The sequence below is a fragment of the Phoxinus phoxinus genome (genome assembly GCF_949152265.1).
Source record: "Phoxinus phoxinus genome assembly, chromosome: 25".
Taxonomy (NCBI): Eukaryota; Metazoa; Chordata; class Actinopteri; order Cypriniformes; family Leuciscidae; genus Phoxinus; species Phoxinus phoxinus.
The window spans coordinates 25,302,540-25,320,883 of NC_136900.1; the positions used below are offsets into that span (position 1 = coordinate 25,302,540).

General features: G+C 40.2%; 3 protein-coding genes across 10 annotated transcripts in view; all 3 read left to right on the plus strand.

Annotated features, from left to right (window-relative positions):
* Positions 1 to 2,063: 2,063 nt before the first annotated feature.
* On the plus strand, positions 2,064 to 4,923 carry LOC306993655 (uncharacterized protein). The gene is made up of 4 exons (XM_079603601.1): positions 2,064 to 2,727; positions 2,946 to 3,050; positions 3,134 to 3,187; positions 3,465 to 4,923. Exons 1-4 carry the CDS (start codon positions 2,592 to 2,594, stop codon positions 3,560 to 3,562), a joined length of 393 nt encoding a protein of 130 aa, XP_079459727.1. The 5' UTR covers positions 2,064 to 2,591; the 3' UTR covers positions 3,563 to 4,923.
* A 2,348-nt stretch (positions 4,924 to 7,271) lies between these two features.
* Positions 7,272 to 11,266, plus strand: LOC306993664 (uncharacterized protein). The gene is made up of 4 exons (XM_079603613.1): positions 7,272 to 8,079; positions 9,511 to 9,618; positions 9,702 to 9,755; positions 10,002 to 11,266. The coding sequence occupies exons 1-4, from the start codon at positions 7,944 to 7,946 to the stop codon at positions 10,103 to 10,105; spliced, it is 402 nt and encodes a 133-aa protein (XP_079459739.1). The 5' UTR covers positions 7,272 to 7,943; the 3' UTR covers positions 10,106 to 11,266.
* Positions 11,267 to 15,279: 4,013 nt separating this feature from the next.
* Positions 15,280 to 18,344, plus strand: part of gxylt1a (glucoside xylosyltransferase 1a) — a 12,383-nt gene continuing 9,318 nt past the window's right edge. For 2 of the 8 annotated variants that reach the window (XM_079604691.1, XM_079604695.1), the window contains exons 1-6: positions 15,280 to 15,522; positions 15,909 to 15,929; positions 17,195 to 17,281; positions 17,447 to 17,603; positions 17,856 to 17,987; positions 18,194 to 18,344. The exon at positions 18,194 to 18,344 is cut by the window's right edge and continues 101 nt beyond it. In XM_079604691.1, the coding sequence (XP_079460817.1) occupies positions 15,353 to 15,522; positions 15,909 to 15,929; positions 17,195 to 17,281; positions 17,447 to 17,603; positions 17,856 to 17,987; positions 18,194 to 18,344 (718 nt within the window). In that variant the 5' untranslated portion in view covers positions 15,280 to 15,352. Of the gene's footprint in view, positions 15,527 to 15,908; positions 15,930 to 17,194; positions 17,282 to 17,446; positions 17,604 to 17,855; positions 17,988 to 18,193 lie in introns of all 8 variants that reach the window. The other 6 variants (XM_079604696.1, XM_079604693.1, XM_079604692.1 and 3 more) reach the window with 5 other exon arrangements.

Consider the following 18,344-nt stretch of genomic DNA (forward strand, 5'->3'; position numbering starts at 1 on the left):
CTGAAACTCTCTGCACAACCCCCAGTAGTGTTCCTGGTGAACCGAAACTCTCTCCACAACCCCCAGTAGTGTTCCTGGTGAACCGAAACTCTCTCCACAACCCCCAGTAGTGTTCCTGGTGAAGTGAAACTCTCTCCACAACCCCCAGTAGTGTTCCTGGTGAAGCGAAACTCTCTCCACAACCCCCAGTAGTGTTCCTGGTGAACTGAAACTCTCTCCACAACCCCAAGTAGTGTTCCTGGTGAACTGAAACTCTCTCCACAACCCCCAGTAGTGTTCCTGGTGAACCGAAACTCTCTCCACAACCCCCAGTAGTGTTCCTGGTGAAGCGAAACTCTCTCCACAACCCCCAGTAGTGTTCCTGGTGAACTGAAACTCTCTCCACAACCCCCAGTAGTGTTCCTGGTGAACCGAAACTCTCTCCACAACCCCCAGTAGTGTTCCTGGTGAACCGAAACTCTCTCCACAACCCCCAGTAGTGTTCCTGGTGAACTGAAACTCTCTCCACAACCCCCAGTAGTGTTCCTGGTGAAGTGAAACTCTCTCCACAACCCCCAGTAGTGTTCCTGGTGAAGCGAAACTCTCTCCACAACCCCCAGTAGTGTTCCTGGTGATCTGAAACTCTCTCCACAACCCCCAGTAGTGTTCCTGGTGAACTGAAACTCTCTCCACAACCCCCAGTAGTGTTCCTGGTGAAGCGAAACTCTCTCCACAACCCCCAGTAGTGTTCCTGGTGAACCGAAACTCTCTCCACAACCCCCAGTAGTGTTCCTGGTGAAGCGAAACTCTCTCCACAACCCCCAGTAGTGTTCCTGGTGAACCTAAACTCTCTCCACAACCCCCAGTAGTGTTCCTGGTGAAGCGAAACTCTCTCCACAACCCCCAGTAGTGTTCCTGGTGAAGCAAAACTCTCTCCACAACCCCCAGTAGTGTTCCTGGTGAACTGAAACTCTCTCCACAACCCCCAGTAGTGTTCCTGGTGAACTGAAACTCTCTCCACAACCCCCAGTAGTGTTCCTGGTGAACTGAAACTCTCTCCACAACCTCCAGTAGTGTTCCTGGTGAACTGAAACTCTCTCCACAACCCCCAGAAACTGACAGAATCTTGAGACGAGGTTGAACGGTACACTGATGCCAGGAGAACTGCAAAGCCTTCAAAATTACGACCTGGTGATCTAGTTCGAGTTAAGAAAGCTTGGATGGTAAAGGAGGGTGATCGGAATTTCCCACAACCAAAAGCTGTTGTACTGAAGAAAGGTGAAGATTCTGCTTGATGATGGTACGGTGAGGAAAGCCGCTCTCATTAGAGTCACAAATGATTTGCTCTTATCATCCGATCGTGGTTGTATATCTCTATTAGTGTTGAATAGTAGGGATGGATATGTAGGCTATGCATAGGTGCTTGGGAAAGTTACTGTTTTATTTTTATGTATAATTTTATGTTTGTGTTGGTGTCCTTGTGTGTGGTGTATAGTGAAGCCAAAGACAAATTTCCACTTGTGGACAATAAAGGAACTAAACTAAACTAGTGTTACTGGATCTTAGTGCTGCATTTGACACCATTGACCACAACATACTTTTAAATAGACTCAAACATTATGTTGGCATTAGTGGAATTGCACTAGCATGGTTTAAATCACACTTATCTGACCGTTATCAGTTTGTAGCAGTAAATGAAGAGATGTCTTATCGATCACAAGTTCAGTATGGCGTACCACAAGGCTCAGTACTAGGACCGATGCTGTTCACTCTGTACATGCTACCATTAGGAGATATCATTAGGAAACATGGAATTAGCTTTCACTGTTATGCCGACGATACTCAGCTGTATATTTCTTCAAAACCTAACGAAACCTACCAATGCACAAAATTAACGGAATGCATAGCGGATATAAAAAAATGGATGACTAGTAATTTCCTACTACTAAATTCTTGGACAAAAAACTTCCACACGTAATAACCTAGTGTACTGTCTAACATTTGATGGCTGCTCTGTTAAGTGTGTGACACACAGACACACACACACACACACACACTGTCATTGTATTTCTGTGAATGGCATTTTACACATGTGTCTACTTGTCTGCAGCTTCATATTCAGAATACAGGTTTGTGACTATAGTCTGCGAGTGCAAATCTCAACATTCAACTCAGATTTGTATTTGACAGGTTTTCACATTGGAGCTGTGAGTGTAAATGTTCACGTACAAGTACGAATATTTATTGTACAAGTTCTCAAATTCACATCTACGTGCTCTTGAGTTTTGCTACTCTTTTCCCTTCATAATAAACCACCAACACATTCTTGTCATCATTATCTAAATGACACTAGACATAGTTAATGTTATTATGTTCTGACATGTTCACTGACACACTGCTCTATGCACACTATTCACACACATCAAAAACAGTGTCAAAACCTGTTTGGAAGTCTAAGAATCAAATGGAGAAACTCGTTCTGTATCAAAATCCCTAAAGTGGGTGGTGACTGATGATGGATTTTAACTGAGGAAGTGGAACTATCATCACTGTGTGCATCAGTAGATGATCAGTTACTACTAGATCCTGAGGGAAGGTTCAGCACATTCAACATGAGTTTCCAGGTCTACTTTACAGACGAGAGACGCGGACTGAAGAAAATACCAGTTTGTGTGGCGGACTCAGAAGAGGAGTTCAGGAACACCACAGTGGAGGAGTTAAAGAGAAGACTCATTCCTGAAGACCAGCGTGAGTCCAGCACTTCAGTCTCTGGACATTACATTACATCTGTGAAGTGTAGAGATGTTCACTAACAACATCTGTGTGTGTATGTAGATTCAGCTCTTATTAATTTAACGGAGAAGCCTGAGATTGAGAAGTTAGCAAATAAATAACGTAATATTAATGAGGAAAACATGTGATTTGATGTGTGTGTGTGTGTGTGTGTGTGTGTGTGTGTTCTACAGTTGAAGACACTATTCTTGTCACCTTCAACACACTGAAGAAGAATCGCACACTGGGTTCCTACCGCATTGAACATGAGGATCATATTTATGCAGTGCGCCGTGGATGTATGCATTATTTACACTTAATTATTTGACATTATTAAAAGCATTTATTTATAATATTAAACTAACTGACCTTTTCATTTCAGCCACTTATACAGTGACATCCCAGACATTGTCTTCTCATGGGCATAAGTCAACAGGTCAGTTTCTCTTTCGAGTCTAAAGTCCACAAATGCTTGTTTTCTCTATCAGTGGTTTTGTATTTCACACATTTTTTATAATTCCATGTTTACAGCTTTTATACACATCAGGCCTTTTTTATGAATTTTATGCTTCATTTTGTGGCAATATAATTAGAAACTTTATTATGATGAGTGTAAAATACCTTTAATTATTGATCCTTCACATTATTAAAGACACCATTAGACGGGCAAACATTCAGTAATCTTCTGCTGTGTTTCACATCATCTCTCACAGTAACGTACACCTATGAAGATGACGATGATGAAGGTAGAGGTAAAGAATTGCCCAGGTCTGAGTCGATGGACATTGTGATTCCGATGCAAAAGATTTGATTATTGTTGTTCAGAACAGCCTCATATAATCCACAGATATATGTGATCAGTAAAAGTGTCATATCTTTAAAAGTCACCATTAACATTCATTATCATATATTCTCTTCTGAAGTCAGCGTCTTAATGTAAAATGGTTCCTAAAAAGAAAGAATCTATAATGGTTTATGAACTTAAACGAGTTTGGTTTTTCTGTGCATTTCCTGTATGTTTCTGTATTATATGTAAACATTCTACATAGCCCTTTCTTTGACAGTTATTAAATCATTATTAATATTTTTATCTTGTGAGAATTTTCCCTTTGTCCTTCTAAACTGTTTTTGTGTAATTCATTTCATTCATTCCAATTTGCTTTAACATTGTCAGTTAAGAGTAAATATATATTTTAAAGTATACTGTAAAAATGGTTGTCAACTTAAAAATAATAAAGATTTAATGAAATTAAAATGGTAAGTTTAATCAACTCAAATATCTAAGTTGTCACTTCACATTTTACATTTCAAGTTAACTAAAACTAAAATTTTAAGGCAGCATGAACACTTACTTTTTTAATTTGACAACTTTCTAGATTTTTTTTATTTTATTCATATCAATAGGTGCGTTTGACTTGATGCGACTGATCGGTATTTGACTTGCTGGTTAGAAATATCTATATATATATCTTGGTTTTTATTTAAATTGAACAAAATTCAAGTAATCCTTTGTGGCATACTTGTAAATCATGTTGACAGTATCTATATAACAGAAAACAGAAGAGAGAGAGAGAGAGAGAGAGAACAGCTTCTAACATGAACAAGTCTGCTCAGGTCTCTATATTAGAGTCAGCTCTTGAACATCAGCCCAAACTCAACATGTTCACACTTGAAGAACATTTACATTCTGCAGTTTCAATGTGTTTCTCACAGATCCCGCATGCAGAGTCCCTTCAAACCAGCTAATGCAAAAAGTGGTAAATGTCATTTAAAATATTTTAAGAACATTTCTTAAACACAATTCACATAGACTTCAATTTATATCTTCAATACAGTGTGAGATTACATTCTGAATCATTGTTTTGAAGGGTAATGCGATGGCTTTTGACACTTTATTGAATTCTTTAATTGGGCACTAAAACATTTATTAATCACAACATCTGTATAAGTTAATACACCAAACCAGTCCGACATTCTTCTTTCCATCCATGCAAGCTCCTACAAACAAAGACTTACAATTGCTCAGGATATATTTCATTATGAGGAGTTGAAATATGTATTTCCAGTGATTGACATCTTCCTCGTGAGCTTCAGGAGGTTTGCAGTGGGAGATGTTTTACAAAAAGCAAGTCATTTCTCAGAGGACAGTCACATGACGATTCATAAACGAGGGATTGGTGTTTGATTGGGATTGTTTATTTATTTATTTACAAAGTAATGTAAATTCTGTTGTGTTTTAATGCATTATACTTTCTAAAGGTGTATTCAATTATAAATAACTGTGTTAAAAATACTTTTATAATGCATTATATGTGAGGGCTTTAAGTTACGTAACATCTTTGTTCTCATAATAATGCAGTCAAAGTTTGTAAACTAAACAATGTTTGATCCGATTCTGTGATATTCCTCTCCTGATTCAGACACGATACACCTTCACTGAGACAGCAGGACTCGTGCACTGCTGAACACAAGTAATCAATGCCACACTTCTTCAAATCTGTTCCCGCGAAGAGTGAGAACATGTTCAGCAGGTTTTCTCTTTGTGTGTGTGAGTGTGTGTGTGTGTGTGTGCGCGTGTGTGTGTGATATTTTATACTTTTAAAATATTCCTCACCACAATTGATGTCTAAAAATGATTTTTACCTGATCTTGGATAAATTAAATTAATTTCTACACATTTCGTGACACATTTATATAATAAAAATAAAGTTGTATTTAAAAGTCTCTTATTGTTCTGATTAAACAAGCTGTCTATAAAACGAACAAAACAAACACTACAATTTAATAAAATAACACATATTATAAACATAGATAAAGGTAAATGCATAGATTTCAGCTTTAATTAAACATTATCAGTTGTGTGTAAAGGTGTTTTTAAGTGTTTCTGCGTGTAATGACACTGTTCTGACCAGCAGGAGTCGCCAGAGTGGCGCTGAGAATCAGTGAATCGGTTCATGAAGCAAATGATTCAATTGATTCAAGGCATCATTAAGTTTCTATTTGCCAGAGCTTACTGCCATGCATTAAGATTTTACCATATATTTGAATTGTTTTTTGCACATCTTTTCATGCTTTACTTATGTTAATATCTCCAATCATCCTCTTTAGTCCTGGTTCTGTGGGTCAGAAGGTCGTGTGCTCAGTCGTAACAGAGGCTGCACATTTCACGCACACACGTGATCAGACCGATCATCACGTCATCAGAACCAGAAGGATCGGTGAGAGAATGATCATTGATTTGTTCCTATTAAAGCGACAGGCTTTCTGTGCGCTGGTTACAAACTGAAGTCTCTGCTTTTCTCTTCACATTTGATGAATATTGTCATACATCAGAGATATAAGTTAGTTTCTCTGTATGTAATGATAGTAGTGTGTATATATGAACATATAATGCAGAGCTAGCCAGTATTTAATCATATTCATGAGAGGAGCATGCTGGGAACTTTTCATTGGCCGGCTCCTCAACCCGTTACTGGACCAACCGTGGTCACGTGACTGAAGGCTCCAGGAAGTTTTGGAAGCACCTCATTAATATTCATGAGCACGCCTCCGCCATAGGCTAGTCGCGGCGCTGAAGCGAGCGGCGTGATTTATATCTCCATGGCCGCTCTTTTAGTCAGAAAATGCTGCGTAATCTTCGTGTGTTGTTCGTCTGCACGCTATTAGTCTTCTTCTCTGTGCTCTACATATTTAATCAGCCGGTGTCGTCGCTGGAGAGCGCGAGTCAACACATGATGACAGGGATGTGAACAAAACCTCTCGGGTTACGAATGTAATCATGGTTCCCTGAGAAGGGGAACGAGACACTAGAAGGCTAACGGGGAACGACTCCGGCATGAACGTGTCAGAACACAATAATCACATTGGCCGGCAACAGACTATGATGTCACTTCCTTCATGAAGTGAGTCGCAGTGTCTCATTCCCTCTCTCAGGGAACCATGATTACAGTGTAACCCGAGTACTAGCGGGCGTCGCCGATCCCGAGTACTAGCGGGCGTCGCCGATCCCGAGTACTAGCGGGCGTCGCCGATCCCGAGTACTAGCGGGCGTCGCCGATCCCGAGTACTAGCGGGCGTCGCCGATCCCGAGTACTAGCGGGCGTCGCCGATCCCGAGTACTAGCGGGCGTCGCCGATCCCGAGTACTAGCGGGCGTCGCCGATCCCGAGTACTAGCGGGCGTCGCTGATCCCGAGTACTAGCGGGCGTCGCTGATCTCGAGTACTAGCGGGCGTCGCTGATCCCGAGTACTAGCGGGCGTCGCTGATCTCGAGTACTAGCGGGCGTCGCTGATCCCGAGTACTAGCGGGCGTCGCTGATCCCGAGTACTAGCGGGCGTCGCAGATCCAGAGTACTAGCGGGCGTCGCTGATCCCGAGTACTAGCGGGCGGCGCTGATCCCGAGTACTAGCGGGCGGCGCTGATCCCGAGTACTAGCGGGCGTCGCTGATCCCGAGTACTAGCGGGCGTCGCTGATCCCGAGTACTAGCGGGCGTCGCTGATCCCGAGTACTAGCAGGCGTCGTGGAACCGTTTCATTCCAAGAGAGTCGGATCTTTTGACGTCATGCCTCTCGACGAGGTCAGTATATATTATAACCGGCACTTACTCAGCAAAAAATGCTTTTTTATGATGTATTTATAATAATGTATTTTTGTCTTGTTTCCAGTCCAAATATCTAAAGATTCTTACATTAATTCTTATGCATTTATTAGTAAAATGTCTTAAGATATTATGTCTTGTTTTCTGGGTAAATAAATAAAAATTAAGTGAGTTGTTGCTTAAAAAAACGTAATTATCTGCCAATGGGGTAAGAAATAATGTTAATTCAAACAAAAACAAGATTATTTGTATTACTCCACTGGCTGATCATTTTGCTTGTTTGAGGCAAAAACTCACTTAATGTGTGAGTTAGCTTCACATACATTTTATTTATAGACTTAATGTCAGAGATATAGCGGTTTATATGTATATAATACATTTGTATCGTTTTTAACAAATAACTTTTGATTTTGTAAAGTTTTATTAAGGAGATTTTCAGAAATGCTTTTAGCTCAATGGCGCCCCCTCTCTATCCACTGCATATACAACACTATACCGCGAAAGCGAAACTTACCAGTGTCGTGAATGTGCATCAGATCATTAGTTACTACTGTAGATCCCGAGGGAATATAGTGAAGGTTCAGCACATCCAACATGAGTTTCCAGATCTACTTTACAGACGAGAGACGCGGACTGGAGGGAACACCGGCTCCTGTGGCGGACTCAGAAGAGGAGTTCAGGAACACCACAGTGGAGGAGTTAAAGAGAAGACTCATTCCTGAAGACCAGCGTGAGTCCAGCACTTCAGTCTCTGGACATTACATAACATCTGTGCAGTGTAGAGATGTTCACTAACAACATCTGTGAAGTGTAGAGATGTTCACTAACAACATCTGTGCAGTGTAGAGATGCTCACTAACAACATCTGTGAAGTGTAGAGATGTTCACTAACAACATCTGTGAAGTGTAGAGATGTTCACTAACAACATCTGTGAAGTGTAGAGATGTTCACTAACAACATCTGTGAAGTGTAGAGATGTTCACTAACAACATCTGTGAAGTGTAGAGATGTTCACTAACAACATCTGTGAATGTAGATTTCTTATTAACGGAGAAGCCTGAGATTTAAAGGGGTGGGTACATAATGATTTAATTAAGCACAGTTTAAAGCTAATCTAGGATTTTTTTGATCTGGGCTTTATTTTAAATAGAGTTTTGTTGCACCATTTAGGTCTAATTTTAAACACAGATTAACAAATCTGGTATTAGAATTCTAACCCGCGATTAAAACCTACATCTGCGATTGATTTTCTCCGCCATGATGGATTTTCCGCTTTTGTAAACAAACGATTCAATTTTCTATTCTAATTTGATCACCCGAAACTCTCTTTCTGTCGATAATTGCTCTGGCAGAGAAAGGAAATGTAACTTGTAATGTCAGTTCTTTATAAACTGTTATGTAGTGGTTCTCACACTGGTTGTCACACTGATGGCCGCTAGGGGGCCGGATACAAATTATATAATCTAGATCAGAATTTTTTTAACCTGTATATAAAACAGGATTGTCAACCCATAAACTATAATGTGCATAACAATTAGAAATATTGAAAAATAATAAAGTAATATCAATTATACACAGCACACTATGCTGAAGAATCAGTAAAACCATAAAACATCTGCGGTCTCTAGTGCTCAGAACGGTTAACCACGCTAATAAATCCTGGGAAGACTAGTTTCAGAGGACTTTAAAGTGCTTCAAATGTCTGTCCTGGATCCCTCTGAGGAATAGGGCCGTATCTAGCCAACCCATCGCTCATGTACTGGGAAAAAATGACATTTATATACTTTTTAACCACAATTGTTGGTCAAACAAATTGAGTAAATTATCAGGACATTTTCATTTTGGGGTGAACTAATCCTTTAAAGATTTATGTATAATTGTATTTTTCCCATATTTATGTTTTCATTTATTTAGTTATGCATTTATTTATTTCGACTTTAATTTATTTTCACATTTATTTATTTATAAATGTCTTCCTCTGTACGCTAATGACCCCTCATTAGAAATAAATAAGTGTGTGTGTGTGTGTGTGTGTGTGTGTGTGTGTGTGTGCGCGTGTGTGCGCGTGTGTGTGCGTGTGTGTGCGTGTGCGTGCGTGTGCGTGCGCGTGCGTGTGCGCGTGTGTGCGCGTGTGTGTGCGTGTGTGTGTGTGTTCCACAGTTGAAGACACTATTCTCCGCTACCGCTCTAAGACACTGAAGAAGAATCGCACACTCGGTTCCTACAGCATTAAACACGAGGATCGTATTACCGCAGAGCGCCGTGGAGGCCTGCATTATTTACACTAGTATTTGACATTAATAAAGTATTTATTTATTTTAGTCTTACACTAACTGAGCTTTTCATTTCAGGCACTTATACAGTGACATACGAGCTACACTCTTCTGATGGGCATAAGTCGACAGGTCAGTTTCTCTTCTGAGTCAAAAGTCCACAAATGCTTCATTTCTCTATCAGTGTTTTTGTAAAAAAAAAAAAAAAAAAAAAAAAAATCGTGTTTACACACATGTGCTTCATTTTGTGGCAATATAAGTGTAAGTGTAAAATACCTTTAATTGTTGATCATTTTTATTCTATTTCACATTATTAAAGGCACCGATAGACAGTAAACATCAGTAAACGTCTGCTTTGTCCCACGTCATCTCTCACAGACACATACAGATTTGAAGATGACGATGATTTGCGCAGGACTCAATCTATGGACACTCTGGTTCTGATGCAGAAGACTGAGCCGTGGCTGTGTTGTGTATCGTAGTGAAGCTTCCCATAACCCACAGATATTAATGTGATCAGTTACAGTGTCATATCTTCAGAATTCACTACCATTAACATTCACTGTCATGTATTCTCTTCTGGAGTCAGCCTCTTAATGTACAGCGGTTCCTAAAAACACTTTATAATCATTTATAAAGTGAAGAGTTTGGTTTTGACATGTATATTTCTGTACATTCATGCAGAACCCTTTCTTGTACAGTTATTGAATAATACGTGCATATGAATATTTTGAAATAAAATGTAAAAAGCACATTATAGTCCTTCACGTCTACTGCGATCTCAATATTCCGGCATGACTATTATTGATGGAGAACTTGTTATAATAACACAATTAGCAGATGACATCACTCTCGTTCTCCAAAACCATAATCAAAAACCCATCGCAGTTACAATAATAGAAGAGTTTTCTAAAGCATTTGGTGTTTATCTGAATGTAAGGATGTTCAGTGGCATCTTATTGTGCCGTAAAAACAAATCTGTTCAATTTACGGTAAAATACCGTCAGCTGTGGTTGCCAGATATTTACCGTATTAAATACAGTAGCAACATTTTAGGTTTTACAGACTTAACTTTAAAATTTACAGTAAATAAACTGTATTTCATTATCTGATATTTTGCTCATTTACTGACCCTTCTAAGTGTTAATATCTGTTTTATACCATAGTAATGAGCTGATTACGTCCAATCACAGCAGAGATGAGAGTCACATGATCATTCAAAGCTCTTCCACAAGAGAGTTTTTACTAATATAGAGAAGCTGCACAGTCTAATTCACACACACATTAAACACCATCATGGTAACACACAGGAATTTTTAAAATGCAATAAACATTAATTTAACAACATTAAATGTAACATAAAACCCTAATGTGCATAACTGATTAGAAAAATACATGAAGAAACAGTTATTTCAACAAAAATACATCAAATGTGAAGTGTCACGCAGGGAATTGTGGGAATGTCAATTTACGTTTTTTTTTTACTGTAATTTATACAATGAGTTGTTCTTTTTTCACTTTCAAAAACTGTAAATTTAACGGTATTTTACAGTAAAATTACATGAAATGTACCATTAGATCTCAGTTATGTACCGTATATAGTGAGGACACTTTCTGTTAACCAATGAACAGTTTTCCACTGTAGCGTTTGTACAGTCTTTTGTCCTAGGAATTACAATAAATAAGAATCAAAAGAATAGAAGTTCATTAAACTTTAATCCTGTTATTCAAAAACTCAGAGGAGATTGATATGCTTTTTGGTTTTGCTTGGAAAAATAGTATACATTATATAAGAAAATCAGTATTATGAACTCATATATGAAAATGGTGGTCTCAATAATAATAATACATTTCTTCCTTGTTTCCAATTTTGATATTAATAAAACACCTGTGAAGCTTTCTGCATTTCATCGTCAAGCTTTTCTAGCGTGGAGTTTAATTTACAAACACAACTTTTCACCACACAAATACTTTATCTGGAATAATAACGTTATACATAAAACTATTGTCTTTGAAAATTGGTTTCGAAATAATATTGTTTTTGTAGACCAATTATTTCATTCAGAACGCCTTCGTTTTACTTATTCATGTTCAAATATAATATTCATATTACCACCAAGGGAATTTGCAGCTGTTTTTGGAGCAATTTCTTCTAAAAATGTGTATGTTATTAAACAACAAAAAAGATTAGATTACAGGCAATTTCCTGGTAAAAAAAGATATTAATGAGAGTTGTAGTTTTTGCAAAAAGAAACCAGCTGGTCATTTATTTTGGCACTGCCCTTATGTCTTTTTCTTCTTCTTTTTTGTCAAAATGTACTTTATTTCATTGTTGGAAATGTTGCTGATAATTGTAAACTCAAAAGATAAACAACCCTGCACTTATTTTATTCATTTTTTTTATTTTGATGGCTAAATTTCACATTCATAAATGCAAATTTCCAGGAAAAAAGCTTGTTTTGCGTCATTTAAAAAAAGTGAAGCTTTATATTGAGTCAATATTGCCCTCGAAACAAAAAGCTATTAGAATTTCACAAGCATGTTCACTCTTTAAAGTGTTCCTATAATACTGTCTGCACCGCCTCCGAGCATATGAGATGTATTGTATTTCTATTGTTTTTTTAAACATTGCATTTATAAAGTTTAACTTGAAATTGGTATTCGATCTCGTCTATATGACCTCTTTAGTCCTGGTTCTGTGGGTCAGAAGGTCGTGTGCTCAGTCGTAACAGAGGCTGCACATTTCACGCACACACGTGATCAGACCGATCATCACGTCATCAGAACCAGAAGGATCGACGAGAGGACGGACGTTGATTTGTTCCTATTAAAGCGACAGGCTTTCTGTGCGCTGGTTACACACTGAAGTCTCTGCTTTTCTCTTCACATTTGATGAATATTATCATACATCAGTAGCCGTGTTTCCATTACAGATTTGCGCAAATGTTTTGCGCTATTATCTAAATATCGATAAAAAACTATTGCGAAATGACGGCGTTTCCATTAACCGATGTTATGCGACTAAAACGTCCTTTTTCTCTCGCGATAAGTCATTCCAAAACTCACGGCAACGGACGTTGGTTTATATAATCTCACAGCCACCGCATTACACATCATTATTATTAATGGAAGGAGACGTGTGTTATCCAGCATTAATGGCAGGGAAAGACCCGTATACTCCGAGCGATATATGAGGAGTTTCTGGGTGTTTCTCCTCATTTCTGCTCGAGGTTTTGATTGTGACATTTCTTTGAGGTTTAGAATCCAGTATTCCTGTAGGCTAATTATGGTTTCTTTTATGAATGTAATAAAGAACTCTGTCTCTTATTCCAAACGATCATGTCGGCTACTGTTGTGTCCATTCGTTTTTCCTTTTTTAACCCGTAATTGAAAAACGAAAAATGAACGGTTGTCTTTTTAAAACGCAAAGTTAACACCAACATTTTAGTTTGAGCTGACGACACACACTGCGCAAAACAGTAAATATCGACCAATTTTCTGATTTTTATTTAATGACTTTTTGCCCCTTTATTAAACATTGAAAATATTCACAAATTAATATGGAAAACATGTCGATTTTACTGGATTTCTAAGGCCAAATTAGAACCTGGAATTGATATTTTCCCGCAGTGCTGAATAAGAAGAGCCAACAATATTATTAAACTATTGTTTTCTAAGTCGGCTAAACACATCTCCATCTCCGCTGTTCAGCAGATGCGCTTAAATGCACCTTTCATACGCATTACATAATCAGAATGTATTCGCTTTCGATTCGAATTTGTTAGTTTTAAAGGGTTCATTTCAAGCTTTAGCTATAGGCTATATTTAGCTTCAGTTCTCACGCTCCAGTTCACGGAGATCATGTACGCGCCTGATTGTTTTATTTTATTTTACAAAAGCACAACGCTTTCTTGTTATTGTGAGTTTACACAAATAAAAGTAGTTGCGAATAATGTATTATTATTTTCTGTATGACCAGAAATTACTTTTTTGGATAAAAGCGTCTTCTAAATATGTAGCCTAATAAATCTTATAATAATGATGATAATTATTATTTGCGTACACGGACCCCAAACACACCGCGTCTTCTAAGTCAGGTGACTGTAAATGCGCAAAAACTGTTTCCATTGCAGTTTTGCGAAATATTCCTTTTTCGAATTGCCTGAAAACCTCCTCATGCGAGCGCAAAAACTTTTTGCGATAAACGAGAGTTTTTGCGAAAGTGACGTGTTTCTATTGTACGTATTTTCAATTCGCAATTTCAATTTGCGCAATTTGAAGGGTAATGGAAACGCGGAGTGATATAAGTTAGTTTCTCTGTATGTAATGATAGTAGTGTGTATATATGAACATATAATGCAGAGCTAGCCAGTATTTAATCATATTCATGAGAGGAGCATGCTGGGAACTTTTCATTGGCCGGCTCCTCAACCCTTTACGCTTCACTGGACAAACCGTGGTCACTAAACAAACACTTCATCTTGTTGATTGACATTTCCAATACACTCATTTCAAGTTTAAAATATTCCATCAATTTACTCTTTGTCAGTCCATTAAAAAAAATCTTTGTGTAACAGAAAGGCTGTTTACTCCCTTAATTATGCCGAACTTTAAGGCTTAATATAATGTAAACGGATGAGTTATAAAAAAAAATCACCCCCTTACAGTCGTCATGAAGGACAAAATTAGCTATATAGACCAAAACCACTTTTTGCTCCAGGCTGTAAACAGGTTTTGTTCTGCTGTAAAGTTGGGCATTTTAACATGCGGGAGATACAGATTTAACTCACTTCTGCAGCCAGCCTCAAGCGGCCAGTCGGTGAACTGCAGTTTCACTCACTTCCGGGTTGGTTTCAGGAGAGAGAGAGAGAGAGAGAGAGAGAGAGAGAGAGAGAGAGAGAGAGAGAGAGAGAGAGAGAGATCGAACGAGTTTCTGAAGAGAAAGAAAAGGTTGATAAGTAATCAACAGTTTTGGCGGGAAAAAAAGTGTAAAAATATTGAGAGAATAAAGGTTTGAAGCTATACAAATGTATTTGAAAAAAGAGTAGTTTTATGCATGGTTTTATGATAATGTGATATAGGAACATAGTTTCAGAATTTTGAAAGTATATTTTTTTTTTACATTTTACAATTAAAAAATTAACTATTTATGACGACCATTGTTGCTATTCAATCATAAATTGTTATTGGCGAAATAAAAATTTCAGTCCTGGTTCTGTGGGTCAGAAGGTCGTGTGCTCAGTCGTAACAGAGGTTGCACATTTCACGCACACACGTGATCAGACCGATCATCACGTCATCAGAACCAGAAGGATCAGCTAGAAGACGGACGTTGATTTGTTCCTATTAAAGCGACAGGCTTTCTGTGCGCTGGTTACACACTGAAGTCTCTGCTTTTCTCTTCACATTTGATGAATATTATCAAACATCAGGGATATAAGTTAGTTTCTCTGTATGTAATGATAGTAGTGTGTATATATGAACATATAATGCAGAGTTAGCCAGTATTTAATCATATACATGAGAGGAGCATGCTGGGAACTTTTCATTGGCCGGCTCCTCAACCCTTTACGCTTCACTGGACAAACCGTGGTCACGTGACTGAAGGCTCCAGGAAGTTTTGGAAGCACCTCATTAATATTCATGAGCACGCCTCCGCCATAGGCTAGTCGCGGCGCTGAAGCGAGCGGCGTGATTTATATCTCCATGGCCGCTCTTTTAGTCAGAAAATGCTGCGTAATCTTCGTGTGTTGTTCGTCTGCACGCTATTAGTCTTCTTCTCTGTGCTCTACATATTTAATCAGCCGGTGTCGTCGCTGGAGAGCGCGAGTCAACAGGCGCGAGCGCAGCGGACACGCGCAGCGGATTCAGGCTCGAGTGAGCGCGCGCACGATGACAGGCATGTAAACAAAACCACACTCGATGAACAGAAACAACCTCACAACAACACTACACACATTTACTGCACTAACTTCCTCACGACAACGCAGAGTTCAGCTCATAAATACTGGACTCGTTATGTGAAATCTTTAAAATATCTTTAAATGACTGGGCAGTCGTTATAAATAAGGGAATTCTCGACGAAAGCTGCCTTTAGTAATTTAGTGCGGCTAGTGCTTATTTCAGGATGTTTTGTCAATTTGAACAATTATTTGAGATGGATTTCTGGTCACGCTGACGTTTCTTATGCTTAACTTCGGCTACTTAATATTCATAAGCTTCGTTCATAATAGTAGCCGTTAATTCGCCCGCTGGCTAATGCCCGCCTACCGTTCTGTTTTTCAGCCAATCAGTGACGCCTACTGGGTGAACGTCATGCACGTAATTATTATTCATGAGGCAGGTCATCTTGAGTTCATTTTGACAAAGGGCCCTATCTTGCACCCAGCGCAATTGACTTTGAACACCGACGCATGTATCATTCCTATTTTGCACCCGCGCACAGCGGACTTTTCCCTCCACAGACGCACGTCGGTAAATTAGGAAATGAACTTGCGCTCGCGGGGGCGGTTCAGCGAAAAGAGGAGGCGTGTTCCGGCGCAAAACTTCCATGGTGCTATTTTCCAGTTTTAGAAAGCAATTGCGCCATTGACCAGGAAAAAAACAGTCTAAAGACAGTGGCGCGTTGCGCGTTAGTGATGTGGTATTTTAAGGGCGCGTGCTTGGCCATAATGTTAACGCGCATCCACTTTGATTCTCTAATATAAACAGACGCAGCAGTTTTCATTTTTGCAAATCATACATTATTACAAGGAAAAATATTAACACACGAGGGAAATCATTGTTGTGTCCGTGAAGATGTGAAAAAGATCTATCTAGATAAAAAAATAAAAAAATCTAGATTAGGCTACACATTTACTATACGCCTGTTTAACCGAATTTAATTTGGGTGGGTTTCTCCCATCATCCCCAATGTCACTTCTCTGTGTTTTACGGCCCTGACGAGAACGTCGGTTTCCTCGGCTGTGAACCGCTCCTGGCGTGCGCCGGCAAACCCGCCGTTATAATAGCAATCCGCCGTTATAATAGCAATCCGCCGTTATAATAGCGATCCGCCACGGAACAAGCGCGCCGGCTCTTAAAGGGAATGTGAGAGGACGCTCTGATTGGTTTATTTCACGTTACGCCCAAACCACACCTATGAATAATGAAGCTACTTCAGACCAACCCCTTTTAGATTTGCGTCGGGCGCAAGAGTCATTTATCCCGCCGGGAAAATAGCAACAGCGCCGGGATCCGCCCACAAAGTTACTTGCGCTTTGCGCTTTGACACTTGCGTTTCAGATCGTTAAAATAGGGCCCAGAGTGTGAAACAGTTCCTCTCTAAGGCAGTTTATTATTATTATCCTCATTATTTGTGGTGTATTCACGGCTGAACGAGTTAACAGTGATTTTGACTTTCTTTTCGTTTGTTGTTAGTATAGGGTTTTCATTTTTGTAGATGCCATCCATGATGGGTGATCAGGATAATTATTTGTTAGTGAGGTACAGACCGGTTGTTTAGTGCGTCTCTGACTGAACCCCGTCTCTGTTGTGTGTGTGTGTGTGTGTGTGTGTTTGTGTGCCGTCAGGTGTGGCGCGGGCGCGGTGTCTCGCTGGAAGCCGTACGGGAGTCTCCCCGTGTGCCGAAGACACAGCTTTACGGACCCGGCTCTAAGGTAGGGTCTCGATGGGTCTGTGTGTGTGTGTGTGTGTGTGTGTGTGTGTGTGTGTAGATGGACAGGGTTTGCAGAACCAGCTCCATGTGAACGTACATCATTCCCAGTGGGTGCCGACCTCTGACCTGTGCTGTTGACCTGTGTGCTGACCTCTGACCTGTGCAGGTCTGGCTGGGATCCGGTGGGGCTGGCGGTGGTGGCCTGTGGGCCTCGTCTGCAGGAGACGCTGACGATGCTGAAGTCCGCTGTGCTCTTCAGCCGCAGAGATCTGCACTTCCACATCTTCGCTGAGGACGAGCTGCATGCCGGCTTCACACACGCCGTGAGCTCCACTGGCACACACACACACACACACACACACGCGCACACACACACACACACACACATCTTCAGGTGGCGGGTAACGCTGTCAGATCACGAGCCAATCTGTCATGTTACTTATATTTTATTTATATTATTTTCTGTTATTTATATTTACGGTACTCACTTTGCTGGGGAAGTTCGTGCGCAGATTTAGTGCAAATACTCGTGAGTCATCAGGATATATTAGTGTGTGTGTGTGTGTGTGTTGCAGCTGGACTCGTGGCCCCGCAGGGTGCGCTCCAGGTTCCTCTACAGTGTGTATCCCGTCAGCTTCCCCAGCGAGAACGCCAGAGAGTGGAAGCGGCTCTTCAAGCCCTGCGCTGCTCAGAGACTCTTCATCCCTGTGAGTGACACACACACACACACTCACACGCGCACACGCACACACACACACACGCACGCACACACACACACATGCGCACGCACACACACACACACACGCGCACGCACACACACACACACACACACACACACTCACACACGCACATACACATACACACACTTTCTAATAGTTTTGAACTATGATGCCTACTGTCTCCTGTGGCTCAGCTGATCCTGCAGCATGTGGACTCCGTGCTGTACGTGGACACGGACGTGCTGTTCCTGCGCGCGGTGGAGGACGTGTGGCGGCTGCTGGCGGGGTTCAACGAGACGCATGTGGCGGCGATGGCCCCCGAACACGAGGAGCCGCGCATCGGCT

Coding starts and splice junctions, on each gene's coding strand:
- LOC306993655 (XM_079603601.1), top strand. CDS start 2,592: ATGAGTTTCCAGGTCTACTTTACAGACGAGAGACGCGGACTGAAGAAA. Junction 2,728..2,945: donor ACTCATTCCTGAAGACCAGC/GTGAGTCCAGCA, acceptor TGTGTTCTACAG/TTGAAGACACTATTCTTGTC. Junction 3,188..3,464: donor TCATGGGCATAAGTCAACAG/GTCAGTTTCTCT, acceptor CATCTCTCACAG/TAACGTACACCTATGAAGAT.
- LOC306993664 (XM_079603613.1), top strand. CDS start 7,944: ATGAGTTTCCAGATCTACTTTACAGACGAGAGACGCGGACTGGAGGGA. Junction 9,619..9,701: donor TACCGCAGAGCGCCGTGGAG/GCCTGCATTATT, acceptor TTTTCATTTCAG/GCACTTATACAGTGACATAC. Junction 9,756..10,001: donor TGATGGGCATAAGTCGACAG/GTCAGTTTCTCT, acceptor CATCTCTCACAG/ACACATACAGATTTGAAGAT.